Source organism: Equus przewalskii, chromosome 32 (assembly GCF_037783145.1).
Source record: "Equus przewalskii isolate Varuska chromosome 32, EquPr2, whole genome shotgun sequence".
In the NCBI taxonomy this organism is placed as follows: Eukaryota; Metazoa; Chordata; class Mammalia; order Perissodactyla; family Equidae; genus Equus; species Equus przewalskii.
Genome location: NC_091862.1, coordinates 20497551 through 20521463, shown reverse-complemented (window position 1 = coordinate 20521463; position 23913 = coordinate 20497551). Strand labels below are relative to the sequence as shown.

The window sequence follows — 23913 nt, the reverse complement described above, 5'->3', positions numbered from 1 at the left end:
TACACCACAGCCATTCAGTTCCATTTGAGTTCCTTCTTGTCTCAGACCTTTGCACATACTGAGCTCTTGTTTGTTTTTTTCTGCCTGGCAGCCTCCTCTCCATAAGATCACTTCTACCCTCTCCCCAGGTGGGATCATCCATTCATCCTTTGGACACCTGCTTAACTGTCATTCTCTCAGAGAGGCTAGGTCTGATTTTCTTTTGTAGTGCTTACAAACATCATACCACATTAATTATTTGTTTAATGTCTGTGCTTTCTGCCTCAACTCAAACTCTTTCCCTCCACTGCCAATCTGTAAAATCCATGAGAGCAGCAGTCATGTCTGTTTTATTCATGACTGTATGTTGCAGCCATGAGGCCTGAACACTGCCTGGCACACAGTGTGTGTCCAATAAACATGTATGCAAAGAATGCATGAATGAAAGTTCATTTCAACTTTGAGATTCTGTTTGTCTCAACACACTAAAGAGCAACGTGACTGAGATTTTCAGGTTTTATTAAAATAACAGTGAGAATAAACAGCAATTAGATATTCTTTAGTTCAACTGTAGTTTTCTTGGGAGAGGGGCATCCTAATAACTGCCTAACTCTTGGCAGTTTCAACTTGTAGTTAATTCTACTCATCAAATACAATCCTCAAAAATAAGTGAGAAGAGGGGCCAGCCCTATGGCCTAGTGGTTGAGTTCAGTGCACTCTGCTTCAGCAGCCTGAGTTTGTGGGTTTGGATCCAGGGCATGGCCCTACACCACTCGTCGGTGGCCATGCTGTGGCGGTGACCCACACACAAAATAGAGGAAGACTGGCACAGATGTTAGCTCAGGGCCAATCTTCCTCAAGCCAAAAAAAAAAGAGGAAGACTGGCAACAGATGTTAGCTCAGGGTGATTCTTCCTCACCAAGGAAAAAATAAATAACTAAGTGAGAAGAGAGCATCAAGAACCCAGAAGGAGAAGAAATTAATGAAAAAGATTCTACTACCTATTGCTTAAGAGCCAGCTCCACCATTCTCTCAACTGCTCCTTACATTCCCTATGTTCCCTCTACATTCATATATCGATTTGTCCTTTGTCTAAGTTTGCTTAGAAAAAAGAGCATGTTTAAGGAAAACAAAGAACAAAAAACGTCTAGTAAAGGCTTTTCATTAAATAAATGGCCCTTAGACAGAAAGTCCAGTTATGGATCCTGTTTTGATTTCAAATTATAGTCACTTTCTTAACATTGTGAATGAAGCAGGGGAAAAAATTAGGAAAATCAAGCCAGGTTTGGGCTGTACCCTGAAACGTCCATCCACGCCATTGCGAAGCGCACTACACCTTTCTTGTGTTCTTGAGGCCACCTTCACTAATTCAGGAACCCATCTGGCTGTGCACACCCTTTTCCCTTTATATCCAGGGCTGAATGAAAGAATGAGGAAGAAGCTTTCTTTACATACATCTCTAATTCAACCAGAGCTCTATGTATTTGTAGCGGACAGAGATGCTACAGAATGTGACAGGGAACTGGAATTCTAGGACGGCGCTTTTTACCACAGTGGGCCTGACTAGTGCTACCTATGTCTGAGAGAGTGCCCTTGGGCTCCTCCCAGCGGAAAGGCAGATGGTGAAGCCAAGGCTTTCGGCTCAGATCTATGGACCGACCAGAGAGGTCTCTACACGTTCACCGTGCCAGCCTGTTCTGATGCCGATGCTCTCATTGCCAGATACCGACTCCTGTTACACTGCCCTGACTAGGTGTCTACACGTTCTTAACCTACTTTACCTTCACAGGGATGTCCTCTTCCTGGTTGGCTTTCTCTGAGGTGAAGACGTACGAGATTTCCTTGTGAGACGTGTTCTGGCGGCAGATGGCACACTTAATGGAGCTTCTGTGAGACCCCACGCTGTACTGCTCGATAATAATTGAGACACACTCATTGCAGAAACAGTGCCCACATGTCAGGACTGCCCACTAAAAAAAAAAACACAGAGAACATGCCTCAGTGAGATGCGCTCAAAGATGCCTTCCAGTCTAGAAATATGCTAAAAGGAGAAGAGTGTCATAATTCCACTTCCCAAATATTTCATGACATTAATATTCTTTAAGTCATAAAAGCTTAAAAAGTCATAAGTTGTACTTTTAAATTAACTGTTTTTTAGACCAATCAGAGTAAGCTCTCTTAGTCTTTAGCCCTGCTCACCCTCATAGTCAGTCAGTCACCATTATTTTGTAAGAAGCTGGTGTTCTCACTTCAGTATTTAGGAAAAATGCAAATTACTCCTCAGCACTCTAACAGCAAATACAACAGAGAGACTGAGAACAATATTAATTTGGAGATAATATCATATTCAATATATTCTATACAATTTATTAAACAGATTTACATTTTCACATGTTAAAGCATTTATGATATACAAAATGAGATGGGCTAATATCTCAGGTTTATTTTAAAAGTGGTTCTGAATACATTAAAAAACTCCCAAATAAACTGATAAAAATATATTTTAAAACCTCCTTGTCTTATTTCAAGAAAAGTCCAATAATCTTCTGAATCTCTGGAGCATATGACGGAGATGTCTCCCCTTTTTGGCAACAGAGGGGTGTAGAAGCATATTAGATTTAGTCTCCATGTCAGTTCTAAAAGCTATGGCATCTTATGCTCATAATTTAACCTTTTTTACGTGGTAAAAACCACCACCACCAACAAGAACTGAGTGGTGCTGTGAGTGACAAGTCTCCTAAGCTGTGAGCTATTGTTTTTTCTAGGATTTGGACATGCATGGACTTGCATGGAAAGAAGGTGTGCGGCTGGGCCTACCCGAGGTACTTCGCAGGACAGACTAAGAAGCCCCTTGGAAAAGAATTCACACTAAGGGAAGAGAAAGATGTGGTTTTAGAACAATTATTGGGAAGGGGGAGGGTTATTTGGGGTTCTACTGGCTGATGTCGGTCAGGCTGTTCTCTAGCTGCATCTCTGCTCTCAAGGATTTGTGCCGGAGTCCTCAGGAGTTGCAGCTGCAAGAGAAGTACCTCTGGCATTTTCGTAGCAGCACTGATCTGTACTCAGTGTACCTCTAGTGCTCCGGGGGAGGAGAGCACTTCCTCTACTTGAGAGGACTTGTGCAGCTCTCGAAAGCTCAGAATGGACAAGCTGAACAGCAAGATGGGTCCATCTACATCTGTGATGGAGGAGAAACCAAAGAGAAATTGGGCACCAGAGCGCACTAGAGTGACAGGAAGTTGAATAAAATGGCCTAAATAGAAGAAGAGACAAAAGGCAATGCCTCCCAGGGCATTAGCCAGGATATGTGAGTTAACTCCGAGACAGTCTCTAAATTAGGAACAGAGGAGGAGAATTGGGAAGCTAAAGGGAAAGGATCTAGAGTTCCTACAGACTATAGTTATGAAGAGTTAGGGGCCAGGCCCGTGGCCGAGTGGTTAAGTTCGCACGTTTCGCTTCCCGCGGCCCAGGGTTTCGCTGGTTTGGATCCTGGGCGAGGACATGGCACCGCTCGTCAAGCCACGCTGAGGCAGCATCCCACATGCCACAACTAGAAGGACCTACAACTAAAAACACACAACTATGTGCTGGGGGTATACGGGGAGAAAAAAGCAGGGAAAAACAAAAAGAAAAGATTGGCAACAGTTGTTAGCTCAGGTGCCAATCTTTAAAAAAAAAGAAAAAAAAGAGTTAGAAAAGTAAAATTTTGTTACTCTTATTATAATCCAACATGTTCCCCTAAGCGTGGGAGACTTGGGTTATGCTAGAATTACATGAAATAATGTATATGAAAGAAATTTAAAAACTTAAAGTGTTTAAGACAAAAATTAGATAAAATTTCTGAGACAATCAATCCAGTTGCAGGCATCTCATCAAAACAAAAAGCAAATTAGAAACTACCTATATCATGATCTTTTCCACTTTTTCATAACTTTTCTCACAAAATTTTTATCACTTTTATCAGAAATCACCAGTATCTGTACATTACTATTCTTCTGCTCGGTTTCCAATTTAATACCTATCCTTTTAATATTTATTACCAATAAAGTGTCCTTTAAAATCTCACCTTTTTCATAAACTGTGGAAACTAAAAGGTACTTTCTTTTTGATTATGAGAGGACAGAATGTGGAATTCATCTATTTAATTTTCTGTACTTGGTTCCATACAAAAAAAACAGCTGAGAAGATTCTTATTCATTTAACAGTAATAGGCTTATTTTTCAAATTTTGAAAAGCAATCAATATTCTGATATTGTATATATTTATCATATAAAGTAGGAATTTATAGTTTCATAAATCAGCTAGCAGGATAAAAATAAGAATCTCTTTGAGGAGAACTAATACCATCAAGCTCATAGACATTTGTATACTAATATTCACAAAGAAATATACGCAATTGATAAAATGGTCTTCTAAAAATCGCATTTAAATTCCCTCAGAATTGCTGTTATTTGTACTTTACAGGCTGGTATTATTATTATTATTATTTTTTTTTGAGGAAGATTAGCCCTGAGCTAACTCCTGCCAATCCTCCTCTTTTTGCTGAGGAAGACTAGCCCTGAGCTAACATCCATGCCCATCTTCCTCTACTTTATATGTGGGACGCCTACCACAGCATGGCTTTTTGCCAAGCAGTGCCATGTCCGCACCCGGGATCTGAACTGGTGAACCCCGGGCCGCCAAGAAGCAAAACATGCATACTTAACCGCTGTGCCACCGGGCCGGCCCCTACAGCCTGGTATTATTAGATATTAATAATGCTAAGTAAGAGCTATGTTACTGTACCTTTGTAATACTTTCTTAAGTAAATCCATGTGTACTGTATTATATTTCTGTACAATTACCAAATAAGCATGTTAAACCAACAAAGTTAAATTACTTAAGACTCAATCTTACAACTACAAACAATATTCAAAACCATGCATCTTTAACGAAAAAAATACGATTATTCTAGAAATATGTTTCACCTATCACTTAAGGAAAAACACTGCTCAAACATATGTGGCACTAAGCATGTCAGCTAACCTTTGGCCCATCTTTAGGATGGAGATAATATTTGCCTTGCATACAAAGTTGTCGAGAGAGAGAGAGAGAGAGAGAGAGAAGGAAATATTGATTGATTGTCTATAGAAGCCTTTGAAAACTGTAAAGCGTTTTATAAATGCATGTGATGTTTACTCCAATCTCACCTGTTTTCCCAGCTGCCGAGCACAGATTGGACAAGGTTCTGGATTAACACCTCCTGACGTTTTGTCTTGAGACTATCCAAAAAAGAATTCAAGCGTACGTTAGTTACATTTTAAAACCTGATGCATGTTTTATAACTCATTTATAGAAGTAAATGCTGACAATTGCAATTTAAATAACCTAATAATTGAGATGATCGAATAATTTATCTATTATCTAATACTATCATTCCTGGGATTTAGAAATAACATTTATTCAAGAAGAGAACAAAAAAGTGGAAACAATTTTTATTACAGTTTGTTAAAGTTATCATATTACTGCATTTGTGATTATCACAAAAGGCAAAATGAAAAGCAAAATGTGATATAACTTAGCTAAATTTTACTTTCAAGCTAGATTTTGTTACAAAGAAATACATATTCTGCATGTCCCCTTGGCATGGGATTACGGACATGAGAAGAAGCAGCGTTTATCTACCAAACTCCTTATTAATACTGGTTTCTTCTCAGTATCCTTGGTCTAATCTCATTAAAGCAAAGCAAATAACTTGAAAGCAGAAATATTATTGATCTGAGACCTATCTATGCCCGGAAATTACAGTGAAGTATAACAGCTTTTCAAAATCTCTTTAAAACTATTTTAAAAATTGAAACAGCTTCAAAAAAGTCATCAAATAGGTTTTAAAACTGAAGAAAACATAAAGAAAAGTAAATTAGACTTGTAGATCACTAAAGATTTTAAGCCTGTGGTTTCACTAACCAAACAGTTAAACATTAAAAAAAAATGGTTCTTGATTATCCTTTGAAGTTTTTAAGTAGGAAAAAAAAAAAGCTAAATTGTACATGGATGCAGCAACTCTAAGGGTTCAAAAACAATTCCATTAACTAAAATGTAAGTATGCAGGCATTTTAAAAAATTGGGGGCCAGCCCCATGGCCGAGTGGCTGAGTGTGTGCTCTCTGCTTTGGCGGCCCAGGGTTTCACAGGTTCGGATCCTGGGCGTGGACCTATTGTCCACTTGTTCCTCTTTAATTATTGGTCACATTTTCCTGCCCTTCACATTTCTTATAATTTTTAAATTATATGCCAGATTTGCTAGTTTGTTTATACAAACAACTGCAGAGACAAAATTAGATGTTATTTTCCTCCCGAGAGGATTATCCTTACCCTTCACAGGCAGTTAGGTTAAGGTATGAGTGGCTGATCACCTCGTTCCAGTAAAAAATTGAGCTGGTTTTGGGGACTGTTGCAAATTTAGTTCAAAATTAGTCTACCTGTGCTTTCAAATGTCTTAAGGGTAAGACCTGTTATGTGTTTGTTGAGGTCCCTTGCTCTTGTGGGGAGAAACTGTCTCCTAAACGCTGCGCGAGACTGAGAAAAATTTCACTCTGTATTCCCAGTTCAGGCCCAGCTGTCACGCAACCCTATCACTTAGCAACTGAGTAAAATTTGTTGTGCATTGAAGCTCCTCTAGGTCTCAAAATGTAACACCAACTCACCTGGCCATTAAAAGTTCTACTGATTTCTCTTTCCCCTATTTGAGTCCCTCTGCAAAGCCAGCCTTAATCTCAGCCCGCAATCACTCAGCAAATGCTTTCAGGCAGGACAATGGCCAGCAATCTCAGCTCACCTGGAAAGGGCTCTTCCTTCTCTGGAATGTCATTTCATCTCAACCTTTTGCTTGCACAAGTCTCCACTGTCTTTAAAAATAGGAGGCTTTTATAATCATTTTCCCTCCCTAGTTATTGGAGCAGTGATGGCTTGCCATTGCCTGCTGTTCCTATAAAGAAGCGGCAGTCCCCAGTAAGTGGTGGACTCTTTATGAAAGATGCTCTTGGTTGCCTAGTATTATTCAGAACATTTCTTCTGCAGACGTTCTTTGTGCTTTGGACTCTCACTGGAAATTTATCAGCTTCTTGGCGCCTGACACTGAAAAATGCTGATCGACAATAGAACACGTTCATCTTTGAATTTCTGCAGCATTCTCAAATGCGTGCCATTCTGCACTAAGTGATTAATTTACATTTAATCTGTCAAGTCTGGTTGAATCACTAACATCTTATTAATCACTATTTGATCTAGTGCCTATGATATGTCCACATCAAATTACTCAAAGTTGCTTGAAGCCAGGGACCAAGTCTGCCTATTTCAAACTCCCAGTATAATGAGTGCACATAGGTGGTGCCCAATAAACATTTGTTGACTGTCAGAAAAATTAATTATTTAAAGAAGTTTAATTCATTATCTTTTATTTATTTTGAATAAACATAATCACAAAAAATTGGGATAATATTCCACTTATAATTTTAGTTATTTCTTTCTCTGAACTTTCTAACATGAGCATTTTCTTAGCTCAATTTATTCACTGAAAACACCATTTAAAGTATTTATATCATAATCTCATTGTAATAACCCATAATTTATATAAACATTGTACTTTTTGTTGGACCTTTAGTATTTCCAGTTTATTATCAATATTATTATAAATACGACTGCAATAAATATCCTTAATACCTAATTCACTTCCCAAATCTGTATCTATTTAGAATATTTAGGAAAACTTCCAAGAATTACTGAGTCAAAGGATACAAAGTATATAAAATTGTTAATACATCGTTAAAGTGATTTCAGGGAAAGGCCATATAAATTTCTATTTTCTTCTTCTTTTTTGTCACTGAAGAAGATTTGCCCTGAGCTAACATCTGCTGCCCATCTTCCTCTCTTTGTAGGTGAGCCGTCACCACAGCATGGCCACTGATGGATGAGCGGTGTAGGTCCACACTCAGGAACCGAACCTGGGCCGCCGAAGTGGAACACACCAAACTTAACCACTAGGCCACTAGGGCTGGCCCATATATTTTCATCATAATGCATAAAATACCTTTCACTGCCCCTTCACCACTGTGGAGTGTTTTTAAAAAATCCTTGCCTACTTGTTGGCAGAAAATGACACCTGCTTAATTTGATTTTCCTTCATTTACAGATTAAACATTTTTTCTTATATTATTGGCCAAATTGGGTTTTCCTAGGCAGATATTTAGATCCTTAAAATTTTAATTTTTTAAAAAACAATTCAACATATAAAGAATATCAACTTCTGTCCTATAACTAAGACATGATTAACTATCTTAATTTTGACTCACATTTAAAGTATAAGAATCTTACATTTAAAAGCTCATGTTCAGGAATGTCAAGACTTTTTGTTTCCCAACTATTATTTTTCTTTATTTTTTTATTGAGGAACATTGGCCCTGACCTAACATCCATTGCCAATTTTTCCTCTTTTTTTTTTCTCCCCAATGCCCCAGTACATAGCTGTATCTCTCTGGCTGCAAGTCATTCTAGTTCCTCCATGTGGGATGCTGCCACAGCATGGCTTGATGAGCGGTGTGTAGGTCCACACCCAGGATCCAAACCTGTGAACCCTGGCCCGCCAAAGTGGAGCACGTGAACTTATCTACTCAGCCATGGGGCTGGCTCCTCAAATATTTTTCCAGTGCGAGCATTTTGCATGATACTGACTTCTAAAAAGTTTTTATTCTGCCAGAATAACAGTAGTAGTCATCATAGTAATAATACGATAATAATATTAATAGCGAACATCTAGAAAATGCTGAATAAGCCAGGAATTACTTCAGCACTTTACATATATTAATTCATATAAACCTCAAGAGAGCCTTGCCAAGACAGTGTTATTATTCTCATTTTACAGATAGGGCAAGAGGTAAATAACTTGAATAAAGTCCTCTATCTAGAAAATAGTGGCATCAAGATTCAAACTTGAACTGTCTGGGTCCAAAGTCGATCTTCTTAACCACCATGCTATTTTACCTATGATGAACTGTAAACTTCGCATTTTGTCATCATTGGGATTTAATGATTCACTTCACTGTATTTTGGACCAGTGCCCAGGACAAACGCTAGTCTACTGCTCTCCTCTGTTTGCCCCATCCAAAGATCTACTATTACCTCTCGTTCTAATAAGGCATTCTGCCAACTGCCTCTTATTCTCACCATAAAATGGCACTAGATTCATCAATGTCCAATATAATACTTTGCTCACAACTCAGAAAATGTGTTGTGAATTACATTAAATAATTTATTACCATGTCCTGTGATTTAGTAACTTTCCGAATACCTCTTACGGTTTCAAGTAACAAATTAAAAAAAATCTATGTATGCATTAACGAATGCATGTATGTACATTAAATACTGCAGTCTTTGCCCAGAGGTAAGCTGTGATACTTCCACTATTCAAGGCTTTGAACTTTAGTCTATTGACACTGTTCTGTACTATATAGGGCACACCCTTTATATTATCTATGTAATATTTTCTAAAGATATCATCTTCTTTTGTGATTTGTGTAGCTATCGCAGACGTAGCTAGTGTTCTGACTCATATAACTAACACATACAAATATAAGATTGATTAAAAAAAAAAACCCCTGTAGCATTAATTATAGGACTAATAGATTAAATGGAAGGAGTCGCCAAAGTGGTTTACTGATAATATGGCATGGGAAAAAGTAGTATCTTTTAAAAATATTACCTTCTCTAGGTTAGTTAGGTAGAGAAGCTGCCCAAGCTTTTTCTGAAGCTGTGATGTGGCAACGGCTTTATCGTTCAGTAGTTTTATACGATTTTGTTCTACCTAAAAAACAAAACAAAATAATTTCTTTACTCTCTCAGAAAGATAAAATTATATTAAATATGCATAATTCTTCCTCAATAATATAAATGTGTCCTATTTTAAAAAAAAACCCATCTACGTGTGAAAACTTAAATTTTCAAAATGGATACTAGAAAATATACTTCAAAAGGAAATATATATATTTTTGCTTTATAAAAGATAAAATTCAACACAGAGTTCTCAAATAGGAAGCTTCTCTATACAGCTGAAGTCAAATAAAAATCAACCCACATTCTACTTGTGTACCATTTTTAGTAATATATCCAAGGGCTAAAGAAAAACAAAATGATATGCTACTTTGGTCAAAGTGATTTTAAGAAATACAGTAAACAATTTCCCTGCCCACCTCCTCTCCATGGTCCCCATTAGTAGAATATAGTAGACAGAAAGGAGTATAAAAATAAGAGGAATTTGTTTCCAAAGAAAAAAATTATTGAGAATTCTATTTTAAAAGTGAAATAGTATATAATAAATATTTGTACATTTTTCTAAGTTACAGTCTCCAAGCTTTATAGGAAGAAAAAGATTTAAAAATTAGACATACACAGGAATAAAAATAAATTATAAAAGAAATAATATTTTTAATGTGAAAGAGAAAAAGTTGGTGGAGTTATTTTTTAATCCTGAGATACAAAAAGGGATTTATTAGAAGATAAGTCATCAATATCTGTTCATTATTAGCAAAGGAAACACTGGAAAAAAAGTTTTTGGTTGTTCTTAGGGAAAGCTTTTCTGGTTATGAAAAAGCTGAGGTAATAGGATGTACATCTAAAAACTAACCAAGAATATCTTTAGGTTTTGGTACATAGAGGGTGCTCAAAAATAAATGAATATGCAATCGGGAGAGAAACAAACAAATGCACCAAGATAGTGAATGCTAAGCATGTAGTAGATATGAAATTGCTCATCTTTGACCATGTTTTGACCTATAAAAGCAAACTTCTTATGGCTCAAACTAAGAATAAAGATTAAATACATGCTTATTGAAGAGACCACTGCCCTGACTCTCTCTCTTCTGTGGATCTAGGATTTCTGTGACATCTACTTGCTGGGCTCTTTTCTGAGATCTACTTGCAAATTAATTACCTCGTGCGGTTCAATGATGTGAAGCACAGGCGGGCTGGGTTTTGGCTCCCTAGGATGACGTACTCTAAATCGTTCTGTGGCCATTGCGAGTTCATCCACAGCAGACACACGATTCCTCAGAGCCATCCAATACTCATGAAGCAACTGGAGGAACAGCAAAGACAAAGACAGTGGTGAAACATCTAATTAAAATTGCTTAAAACTACCAAGATGTACCTTGGTCAAAAGTCTTCAGTGACAACTTACGACATAGACATTTTCTTCACTAACTGTCTAAGGTATCAGCAATTCTTGGGCCATTTTTAGGATGAGGAAGTGCGACTGAATAATCTCCACAGGACACTGCAGAGGACTGCCTCTTCAGACTCTTAGGAACCGAATACCCCAAGATTTCTTGGTGGGCTAAAGATATTTTATATATTAATACTAGGCTGGTGAAATCTCTGCTTTCATTTTTAAAGAAATATTTTTTATTATAAAATATTTCAAATATTCAAAATAATAGGTATATATGATAATGAGGATACTAAAATACATAACTGAGTCCCCATCATCCAATTTAAGAAAGAGAACAATACCAACTCCTTATAACGCCTCAGTGTTCTGTCTCAACTGACTCACCCTCCTTGCTCATGCATTCTTCCTTCAGCTCCCAATAATGGGGCAACTGCTCTTCTGAATTGGACTTATTATTTCATACTTTTCCTTGGAGTTATACTAATCTATACATCCTTAATAACCTGGTTGTATCTATTTCTAAAATTTACTGAAATGGTATTAATTGGTATAAATTTTTTGTGTGTGAGGAAGATTCACCCTGAGCTAACTTCCATTGCCAATCTTCCTCTTTTTTGGCTTGAGGAAGGTTAGCCCTGAGCTAACATCTGTGCCCATCTTCCTCTACTTCCATGTGGGATGCCTCCACAACATGGCTGATGAGTGGAACAGGTCTGCGCCTGGGATCTGAACCCAGGAACCCAGACCGCTGAAGCAGAGTGCGTGGAACTTTAACTGCTAGGCCACGGGGCTGCCCCCAGTATACAAGTTTTGATATGCTTTCTTCACTAACATTATGCTTTGAGGCGGATCCTGATTCTTGTGTGTAGCAGTAGCTCATTCATTTGCTTTGCTGTAAAAGGGGACAGTCTACCACGTTATAGAGAACAGACGCACAAAGACCTGGGAGAACTGACGATGAGCACTCCTCTGACACACAACACGTGGCCAAACTGAGCCCAAAGGAAGAATGCAGGGGCAAATGGACCACGTATATAGTGCTGTCTTCCTATATGGCTTGCTGTAACTAACTGTGGTAATGTGCTTTTGCATTTAGAATAGCAATGTGAAAAGAAAAAAAATTATCAACAAATGATTTTGAATCTATAAAAGTATCATTTCCCAATTTATCAAATGTGTGAGCTGATATTACAGATAGCATATCTTCTTTCTGGATAGAAACTTTTACCCTGCTCTAAAAGGCAAGAACTTCAGATTAAAAAAAAAAAAAAGACATAAAATGTAATTATAACATGATAAATAAAACACTTCTTTCATTCCCTTACTCATCTCACTTGCAAAGGAGGATAATGGACTAACAAATCTAAATATAAAGAATAATTCAAAATTAAGGAATTCTGGAATCTTATCTCAAGTGCAGAGTTATAATTTGATGAAATTATTAAAGTATAAGTATGAAAGGTTATTTTGTGCACTATTGATTTCAATGGTTTCCAGTCTTGTATGTTGAGAAATATTTACCGTATTCTCCAATCTTCAAAGCTGTTGATGTTTGGTTGTTATTCACAGAGCACAAGCAAAACAAAACCAAACTCGAAACAAAATGGTACTCTAATTTCACAAAATAACAGTGTAAGATCAAGCTAAGAATAGAATGACACAATTTCACAGCTAAATAAAAGGTTTCATGTAAACTTCATTTTAATGATTTTCTTCTAGCAATTTAATAAATAGAAGTTCCTTATTTGTTCAGTATTATTGTACTTATTATTCATCATTACAATCATTATATTTTAGGGAAAGAAATTATGATACCTGAAGTCTCTTAAGTAGATTTTTAAAAACTAAAGAGAGAAAAAGGAAAGTAGCAATTAAAATTAATGTAGTGGAGGAGAATTTTTAATACTGGAAGGAAGTTTTAAAATACTGTACCTTATATTCCTTCTTCCAAGCTTCAAAGAGATCCATGGAAGTACTTCCTTCATCAATGAATTCAACATCAAGTCGATGGGATTTCGCAAACGACAGCAGAGCTTTCATGGCTCGCTCTGTCTCACTCACGGCCCACAGACCCCGGCTGGTGGTCGGCATCCGATCATCCACCAGTCCTTCTTCATCTTCTATCATCTCCTCAAATATTGCAGTCTGGCCTTTGACTCTGAAGACACACGAGAACAAAACAGGAACTACTGTGAGTGGCTAACAAGCACTATGAAAGTCACACTGGCAGAGCCAACAGGGAAGCAAGGTCAGTGACAAAAATTTCATCAACAACTTTCAACGTCACGTCTCTAAGATCACGCCTACAAGTCTTTGGAAAAACCACAGCAACTCTGAAAATGTTTGAGGCACCATAAATTTGACCAGTGTTTCTTGAGCGCACTCTACTATAATGAAAAATGGCTATGAATTCCACACTATAAATTTATTTATAAAAATAAATTCCCACTGTGAGAATTAAAACAATACAAAACACAAACCACCATCATCAATCATACAAAAACAAAACAAAACAAAACACCACCAGATGATCTTTAAGTATACTGTCAATCTCTTTTTTTTGGAGACAATCAGAACTTAGCCCTTTCTCAATTTCCACTTTGTAAATTAGGGATAATCTTGCTAATGCCATGGCTATACGCACTCACTAAGTAGCTTAATCTCCAACACAGGGATGAAGACCTCAAATTTCTGTTGGAGAAAGTGCATCCATAATGAGAGCTAACATTTTATAGGACACTTACCATGTATCATACACTAAACTAAGCAATTATGTGCATTTTCTTATTTACTATTCATAAAGAACTCAATGAGGGCATGTTGTTATCTCCATTTCACGAATGAGGACTCTGAGGCTTAGAGAGGCCATCTGCCTGCCAGTGGGGCAGAGATTTGAGTTCAAACGTGGTGGACTGGAGAGTGTTACTCCCCTCGACAGTCTCTCAATGACACAGAACTACGTGACATGAGCATTTGGGGGGAACTTCCGCACAGGTGAAACTGAGCATGCTGAACGACCAAACGCCGAAGTTGACCGAATTGATTTAGTAAGAGAAAAAATATGAGAAAGGTTACTATGAGGAACACACAGTCTTATAAATTAAAACACCAAGTCTTGTAAAATGTTTCATTTTCTTGATGAGAAATAATCAGAGAACTTACGTCTGAGAAAACAGCTTCGATTCATACTCTGTGAACAACTCATCAGCCTTACAAAAGACACAGCTGGAAAAAGAAGAAATTATCAGAGAAATATTCACAAACATAACCAGCAATTAGGATTTCCTAAGAGAGGCTTAGCATTTTATACTTCACTTTTTCTTTACAAAAATATGCCATTTTAGAAAAAAAGTTACATGGTTTTCAGTATGTGGTCCTTGAGAGTTTCTTTTTTCTAAGTTAGATTAATAACACATGTCTACTTCTGTCTGAATTCAGATGAAAAAAGTTTCTTATATGAGCCACTGTCTCTTCTCTCTGCAGAACTCTCGCAGAGTGGAACAATGCCCTCTCACTGTGATGTCTCCCACTACCTACCAGTTGAGAGGAAGTCTGGCTGGTCGCAGGTGGCAGATTGTTGCAGACTCAATAACATTTCGAGATGGAGGTCCCTCCAGTTTTTTCACAGACTCTCTTACCAGCTTCTGGAATTTACTGAGCTCTTCCATTTGCGTTGTAAGTAAGAACTGAAGACCTCTGCAGTCATGGAACCTGATGCCCATCACCAGCACCACGCACAACGCAAAGAAAAGGACAGTAGGTCAACTTCCTCAAACTCAGAAAATAGCTGCAAATAAAGTGTTAAAGAAACTGCAACATTTTACCTACTCACACTTGAGTGAGTTTACCTTAGGAGTGTACTCAATTGGTTTCTAGTAGTAGACAAGGAATAATAACTTTGGGTTGTCTACTATAAAAGACAACGAAAAGTCTGATAGCTCCCGGGGACTGAAAAACAGGATGCAAAATCTCTGTCTCAGATGTCTTTGAAAGACCAGGAGTGCCACATTCTTTCTTCTTAATGCTGACTAACTACAGATGTCCCTCTTGATATCCTTGTTCTATGTGGAGAAGTGACAGCAGGATGAAAAATAAAGAATATTGGGAAGAAAGAAGAAAAATAGCCAAGAATTATATTCCTTGTTACAAGGAGATTATATATATGTGAGAAATATACATAAACATGTATATATATATTTCTTTTTTTTATTAAGCATTTACTATATGCCAGGAATTTTGTCAAGTAGTTCTCCTGTATAATCTCAATAGATATTACTGTGCTCACATTATGCATAAAGCTTAATGAATTGAAGTAATTTAACTAAAGTTACAAAGTTATTTTGTGGCAGTGTTAGGAGTTAAACTCAAACACAATGCTCTTAATCAATTTTTTTGTTTTGTTTTGCTGAGGAAGATTAGCCCTGAGCTCACATCTGTTGTCAATCTTCCTCTTTTTTAACTTGAGGAAGATTAGCCCTATGCTAACATCTGTGCCAATCTTCCTCCAGTTTGTATGTGGGTTGCTGCTACAGCATGGCCAATGAGTGGTGGGTCTGCACCTGGAATCTGAACTCGTAAACCCAGGCCACCAAAGTCAAGCATGCCGAACTTAACCACTATGCCACGGGGCCAGACCCCCCTTAACCATTTTGATAAACTGTGAATGAAATGAGCTAAGAAAAAAATGTATGAATGTGTGTTATGAGTTTATGAAAGGAAAATGAAAGTCTAGAATAATAAGAAATTAAAAAAGGGAAAATACAAACAGGATTTGTTTGCTTTTTAAGTTGAGCATATTCCTCTCCTTCCTAAAATGCCACACGCCTTTCTCTCCAAAGTGTTCCAGAGCCCACGCTCCTTCCTGAAGGCTTCCCCAATGCTTCACAACACCCATCTCTGTTTCTTTCTGTACATGGAGTTTATTAAAAATATCATTCGAGTCCTTTGTGTTCAGTTTTTGCACACATTCCTATTTCTCAAATCACTCATGGGTCTCGTCTTCTCATTGGGCTAACTTTCAGAAGCTAAGAATTAGATCAGGTCCTTTTTGAGAACCTATGTAACAGACACAGAGTAGCTACTCAGTAACTTCTAAAGCAATCTGCACAGATGCTTGCACAAAATTAGGGTAGGTATCAAATATTACCCAGGAAAACAAAAAGTTTTTTACTTCTAACTTATTAGAAATTTAAATTGCTCTTCAAAAGTTAAGTTGTGAACCACAGGGAAGAAGTGGCTTTGGGAAAATTTTCTCCACTAACTCAAGTCTGAGCCACGTGACGAGGGGCTGAAAAATATTGTCACAGACAAGCATCTAACAAGTCTTAGCAATGGTCTCTCTTGCAGGTCGTATAAATGAAAGGGAAGAAAACATACTAACAGAAGGTAATTCTTAAACATCATACTAAATGGTAGCACCACTTTAAGTAAGCACTGTACAAATATTAATCCATTAACCCTCACAAGGCTGTGTGGTTTTATAGATGAAGAAACTAAGGCAGAGAGCTTATCCAACTGTCCCATGGTCCAGAGCTGGCGAGTGGTGGAGCTGGGACACAGCGTAGGCGGTCTGACTGCAGAACCTGCCCGTGCTCTTAACCACTGAGCTACACAGCCTTTCCCAAGAATCAATAACAAGCCCATGCGAGCAATTTGCCTTTAGAAATGGCAATCTCATTAAAAACATGGCAGCACTGTGTCCAAATGATCTCTGAATATATATGTAATACAAAAAAACATTAACTCACCTATAGTTAAGTTACACATTTTAAAATGCGTTTTGTTACCTTCTATTTATTCCTGATGTTTTTAAAAGAACACGTGTGTAATGAATGGACGTTTTACATTTCCTATTGGTCGTTTTACAGCCCTGGGACCTCAAAACATTTAATAAGGGATATGTCCTAATATGGGGATGTACAACTTTTAAGTAGTTTGTGCGTGACTTAAGAAAAACAAGCTCAAGATATTGTAAATATTTTATCAACTGATTCCACGAGATGACACAACACATTAGGATACCCCTTCAAACTGGATAAAATGAATCACGACTTAAATGACAACTTCTTCTGGAACGGTGACTCCTGGGCTTACCAGGGACAAAGGAAGTGCACTCAAGAGCAGAATATACCGCATACATATCAGAAATGAGAAGCTCATCAGGTATTATATGGTGAAAAAGATGATGATTGTAATAAGCTACCTCCAAGATAACAATGACACATGGAAATTTAGCATATCTCTTTAGGGTCTTCACAGACATTTAGAAAAGTTTTTAGAAGGGTAAATGAAAATATTCTGCAACATTTCAAAAATATTCTTATGCTGAATATTCACTGAAAACTAACACTAATCCAAGGCTGACTGTAGAGTGAGATATGATCTGAGAAGCAATAAAAGATCCTCTTTCTGTTCCCCTTCCTAGAACCAACAGTTCTGCCACAACATCTAAAATTCCCATACTAGACAGACATTCCTTTGGGTTAAATCACCGAGGACACTTTTGATAAAGAGTAAACTTGTTCTTTGGGACGAATTATTCACCATTTATACAAAAAGAGTAATAATCCAACTTACCTATGAAGACACTGAAGAACGGGTGGTGTTGAAGAGAAGAAAGATGGGGAAGAGAGAGCAGGTAACTCTACAGTATAACACCGGGCCACCAGGGCACTATGCTCAGCTCTTAGGGAACATCCCACAGGAAGTATGAATGCCTTACCCCAAGGACGAACTTCTCCAAAACAAAGTCTACCTCAAAACTGTGCTTACAAAAATCAACTTAAAATGGATTAAAGACTTGAATGTAAGACCTGACACCATGAAACAGCTAGAAGAAAACATAGGCAGTACACTCTTTGACATTGGTCTGAGCAGCATATTTTCAAATACCATGTCTGACCAGGCAAGGGAAACAAAAGAAAAAATGAACAAATGGGACTACATCAAACTAAAAAGCTTCTGCACAGCAAAGGAAACCAACAACAAAACGAAAAGACAACCTAACAATTGGGAGAAGATATTTACAAACCATATATCAGATAAGGGGTTAATATCCAAAATATACAAAGAACTCATACATCTCAACAACAAAAAAATCAACAACCCAATTAAAAAATGGGCAAAAGATCTGAACAGAGATTTCTCCAAAAAAGATATACAGATGGCCAACAGGCATATGAAAAGACGCTCAACATCATTAGCTATCAGGGAAATGCAAATCAAAACTACAATGAGGTATCACCTCACTCCGGTCAGAATGGCTATAATTAACAAGACAGGAAACAACAAATGTTGGAGAGGATGTGGAGAGAAGGGAACCCTCGTACACTGCTGGTGGGAGTGCAAACTGGTGCAACCACTATGGAAAGCAGTATGGAGTATCCTCAGAAAATTAAGAACAGATCTACCATACGATCCAGCTATCCCATTGCTGGGTATTTATGCAAAGAACTTGAAAACACAAAGGCATAAAGATACATGCACCCCTATGTTTATTGCAGCATTATACACAATAGCCAGGACAACCTAGATGCCCGTCAAGGGACGAATGGATAAAGAAGATGTGGTATATATACACAATGGACTACTATTTAGCCATAAGAAGTGATGAAATCCGGCCATTTGTGACAACATGGATGAACCTTGAGGGTATTATGTGAAGTGAAATAAGTTACAGGGAGAAAGTCAAAAACCGTATGATCTGACTCATAAGTAGAAGATAAAAACAATGACAAACAAACACATAACAATGGAGATTGGATTGGTGGTTACCATGGGGGAGGGGGAAGGGGGGAAGGCAAAAGGGGTGATTAGGCTCACGTGTGAGGGGATGGACTATAATTAGATTAGTTTTTGGGTGGTGAACATGATGTAATCTACACAGAATTCAAAATATATTACGATGTACATCTGAAAGCTATATAATGTTATAATCCAATGTTACTGCAATAAAATAAAAAAATAAACTAAAAGCCCCCCTGAGGAAAAAAAAAACAAACAAAAAACTGTGCTTAAAGTTGGCTTTAAGCAACTTAGTCCAACAAAAGTAAAAGAAAATACTTAAAGCAGACAAAAAACCAACAATAAAAAGAGAACATTTAAAAATGACTAAGACATAGAAAAACAGATTTTTCTTTTAGATTTATACTTAATGTTTTGGTTTGAAATGTACTCTTAACAATATGTAAAATCCAGATGGTCATAACCACAACGAGTTCTTATATTTAATTGCACCTCTTAATGCCAAACGACCTAAATATTTGGGGTGACTACTCATATAATTATTCTATTTTGTAGAATTTTCTTACTTTTCTGACATAGAAAGCTTGCCCGTTTGGTGCTTGTAGTTGCTGGTTATTTCATTTCGCACTCGTTGAACCAGTTCCTCATCAATAGCAAATTCTATTGCTCTGTGGATCACATTCAGCCACCAAGGAGAATTAGAATGTATCTGTAAAAAACACAACCGCTGATGAATTAATTTTTTTCAGTACTCACTATGTCTCTATCACTGGGAAAGATGCTGTGAAAACTTCAAAGGAAGTAATAAATGCAACTCTCAAGGGAATTAGAATAGTGAGGAGACAAATATACATACTCTACATACATGAGTGAGTAACTTTTGCATGTATAATTAAAGAGAACACCTGTTTTCTGACTACTCTGGATGAATCTGAATTTACTGTATACACTTGTATAACAAAGCTCTTTTAAGTACTTTACCAAAATGAAAATTCAGTACTCACTCTATATATTTGAAAAGATAATAGTTTTCTTTCTCAGAATAAAGACAGACCTCATACTAATGTTCAACTGACTGAACTAGATTCTACTCAATGAATAACCTATGATAACTAACAAAATTATATGCCTGAATATTAAGTAATTAATGGATTAGGAAGAATAAAATGTGGAGTAACTCACTAAAATGAAAAAGCAAAAGACAGCATACTGTGTAGCCTCCTCTTTAGCTTTTGCTATTGATTTCATAAAAGAGAAATTTTAGAAATGACAAACGGCATGCATTCCAGAAGAAAAATACCTGTGTTCTAACGTTTTGACATCTTAAGAGCAAAGATTTTGGAAATATGTACATCTAAGATCAAACGGAGGTTATGGAAGTCTTTACTTTCTTCAAAGGACAATTTGTTATATAACCAAAGTAAGGAAACCCATTATAGCTTACAAGAGATGAAAGAGAATAACCTCAAAATAGGTGATTTGTCTGTGCATCTGTTCATTCAATCAATACCACTGCTAATGGCAAATAAATTTTTCTTGTGGGCCTGGTATTGTACCAGGTGCTAAGAATTCCAAGATGAATAAGAAAGTTCAATTTTCTCCCCAAACTAAAATGTTACGTGGAAACAAACACAAGAAAAGTCATTTTGGGGCCATACCTTTCTTTGGAGCTCACGTATGGTCTGCTGTACAGGTAGCAAAGCCTGCTGGGCTTCAGCAACTTCCGTATTACACTTGCTCATATAATGCTCTCGCAGTTGCTTGGCCTGTGTTGAAACAGGAAACAAGTATAAACCTTCACTCCAGGTCTAGAAAATAATTTAGTATGCTTCAAGAAAGTGATTATTTTATAAATTTAAAGTTACTTAATTCGATGTAAGCATAAAACTCTACAAGTACACTGTAGAGAATATAAAAGCCATGCAAGAAATTCCTAAGACATACATTGAAGAGAATATAGTTGCCTGTAAGTCACAAAATTTAAGAAATCCCAAGGGTTTCCTCTCCAAATTTCTATCATTTTTAAATTTAAAAAAAAGGGAGAGGGAAGAATACTAATATTTTAAATTATGAGGCAAAGCAAGGATATCTTTTAGAATTTCTCGTTTATTACGATTTCTTGGAATTACTTTAGTTTAGAAATAATACTTGAGAATTTACAGTAACACCAACATTATGGACTAAACTGTGTTCCCCCAAAACCCATGTGGTAAAGCCCTAACCCCCAATGTGACCATATTTGGAGACAGAGCTTTAAGGAGGTACAGTCACGCTGCATAAGATTTTGGCCAATGACAGACTGCATATACGACAGAGGTCCCATAAGATTAGTACCATAGAGCCCAGGTGTGTAGTGGGCTGTACCATCTAGGTTTGTGTAAGTGCACTCCATGATGTTTGCACAACGACCAAATAGCCTAAGGATGCATTTCTTAGAACATATCCCTGTCATTAAGCAACACATGACTGTAATTAAATGAGTAAATCCAGTTAAATGAGATCATAAGGGCAGAGCCCTAATCCAGTATGACTGGTGTCCTTAAAGGAAAAGAGAGACACCAGGAATTCAAGTGCATAGAGAAAACGCCATGTGAAGACAGAGAGAGAAGGCAGCCATCTACAAGCCAAAGAGAGGAGAAACCAAACCTGCCCACACCCTGATCTTGGACTTCCAGCCTCCAGAACTGTGAGAAATAAACGTCTGTCGTTTAAGCCACCCAGTCTGTGGAATTTGCTATGGCAGCCCTAGCAGATTAGTACAAGGATTTAAAAATTCTTCCCCTTTCAATTTTTCAAGACAAGAAGGATCGCATTTGCAAGCAACAGAAATACTGAAAAATTTTATTCTTATAAATTCCCATTAGGGAGCTTATGAAAATTCTTCACTTTCTTCCATTTAACTGAAATACTTAACTGGCTCTTGAAACTATTTTATGAATGAAGAGAGGGGATCCGAGGCTGTATGGCTTAGTGGAAGAAAACGTGGAAAGACTACTGAACTGGAAATCCTAACGCTTCCACTTAGCAGCGGGTTGAGTCGTATGAAATTGCCAATACTAGACCACTTTGACCTACAAAAATGGCACTGTCACGATGTTCAACGGAACAGCTACAACTCTTTAGACCAGCCAGTCCACTTCTCTGGGATTCCACTACTTCATTTGCAAAAGGAGGGGTTGAAATAGATGATTTCTCAGATCTTGTCCAGCTTTGAAATACTGTGGCTTCATATTCTATGAGACCTGGGAAAAAGTGCTACTGAGGCCTCCTCAGAAATACATCTATATAGTACGAACCCTCCTCTCTACGATGCATTTTTCCTTTTCCTGTCACAACCTTCCAATTAATTTCTATTAAAATTCCTTGGCTATAATTGTTTGGTTATTAGAGCTGCCTACTAACAGATCGGACTGTCTCCTAGAGAGTTCCTATCACTGAAGGTATTTAAACAAAGAGTAACTAATTATCCAAGGATGAGACGCCTACCCTGGGAATAAAATTTCACTCAAAAGTTTCCAACACTTAGACTGTCATCTAACATCAAGAAAGGGCTGGACATATGTATGCAATCTCATTTATTTTAAAGATTGGCACCTGAGCTAACAACTGTTGCCAATTTTCTTTTTTGCTTTTTTTTTTCTGCTTTTTCTCCCCAAATATCCCCAGTACATAGTTGTATATTTTAGTTGTGGGTCCTTCTAGTTGTGGCATGTGGGACGCCGCCTCAACATGGCCTGATGATCGGTGCCACATCTGCGCCCAGGATCTGAACCAGTGAAACCCTGGGCTGAGGAAGCAGAGCACGCGAACTTAACCACTCGGCCACAGGGCTGGGCCCTACAATCTCATTTTTTATCTTGTTGATTCAAACAAAGGCTCCATTTGTAGGTTCAACACATGTCAAACACAACTACTACTTTTGCTATCTCTCTTTGATCTTTAAAAAGGCAAAAATCCATGGGGGAATTAGCATAATAAACATTAACAATTTATAATGAAATATTTAAATATCACTCTTTCCTTCCAATGAGAGTCAATACTCATTGCAGAGGGAACTTCTTTGGGAGGACATAAGAAACACCACTGAAAATTTGAGTTTATTTACTGCCTTAAATAATACACAGAAAGATGGAGAAAGTACAAAACTTTTCATTTTTACTAAACTACACCCTTTGCAGATCTGTCTCATGAGATCAGCAAGGTCTCCTTTTTTCATTTGTTGCTTATTTACATTCTGTGCTGTCGGCTACCAACAGCCATATCTACAACAAGCAGTTACCATATAACACAAGCAGATCACCAGAGAATCAAAATAATACGGAGCATTGCCATTCTCTGCCACCCAAAATCACCAAAGTCTGGAAGGTCAAAGCAGGAGGAAAACACGGTTATCTTTAAATGTTGTAGGCCCTAGGAAACATCAATTCGATGGAGCATGAAGTCTGAAAAAAATATTCTTTTACAGACAGAATGAAAAAATAATAATTACCTCTTCCTCAAGTCTGCCATCTCGCAAGGTAGGAGGTATCCCTGGGTGCTTGGCTACCAACAACTCCATCAAGTTATGGGTAGCATGAAGTCTCTACAAACACACAGAAGGCAATAATTATGACAGCCAATGCAGGGGACACTAAAGGGAGAAACTACTATTAATCTGCCATACACAGCACTAACACTACATTTAAGATCAGATCACTGAATACTTTTCCTCTAAACCAATCTGAGTACCAACTTTCTCAGAGAAAACCAAAGTCAGTTTTAGAGTAAAGGTCTTAATTCATGACATAAATTTTCTTCACTTAAAAATATACAGTCTCATGAAATATGTCTATTTTGCAGAACATATGATATAGGTATACTTCTAATATGCATGCATTTGTCTAGATGAGGAACTCTAAGTATGCTAGGTAAGTGCAGTACAGTAGAAAGGTTGACTGCACAGCCTTGAGTCCTCTTCTCCTGGGAAATGAGTCCGGATGAGCCGAGCAACTA

General features: G+C 37.4%; 1 protein-coding gene across 4 annotated transcripts in view; it reads right to left on the bottom strand.

Annotated features, from left to right (window-relative positions):
* Positions 1–23913, bottom strand: part of SHPRH (SNF2 histone linker PHD RING helicase) — a 91689-nt gene that overhangs the window by 23337 nt on the left and 44439 nt on the right. For all 4 annotated transcript variants that reach the window (XR_011535451.1, XR_011535452.1, XM_008540872.2 and 1 more), the window contains exons 16-25: positions 23411–23503; positions 20580–20687; positions 19488–19630; positions 14716–14889; positions 14341–14403; positions 13111–13336; positions 10942–11085; positions 9715–9816; positions 5169–5240; positions 1761–1949 (exon numbers count right to left, since the gene is read on the bottom strand). Coding sequence is in view for 2 of the 4 variants with exons in the window: in XM_008540872.2 (XP_008539094.2) it covers positions 1761–1949; positions 5169–5240; positions 9715–9816; positions 10942–11085; positions 13111–13336; positions 14341–14403; positions 14716–14889; positions 19488–19630; positions 20580–20687; positions 23411–23503 (1314 nt within the window). In the remaining 2 variants the exon portion in view is untranslated. The remainder of the gene's footprint in view (positions 1–1760; positions 1950–5168; positions 5241–9714; positions 9817–10941; positions 11086–13110; positions 13337–14340; positions 14404–14715; positions 14890–19487; positions 19631–20579; positions 20688–23410; positions 23504–23913) is intronic.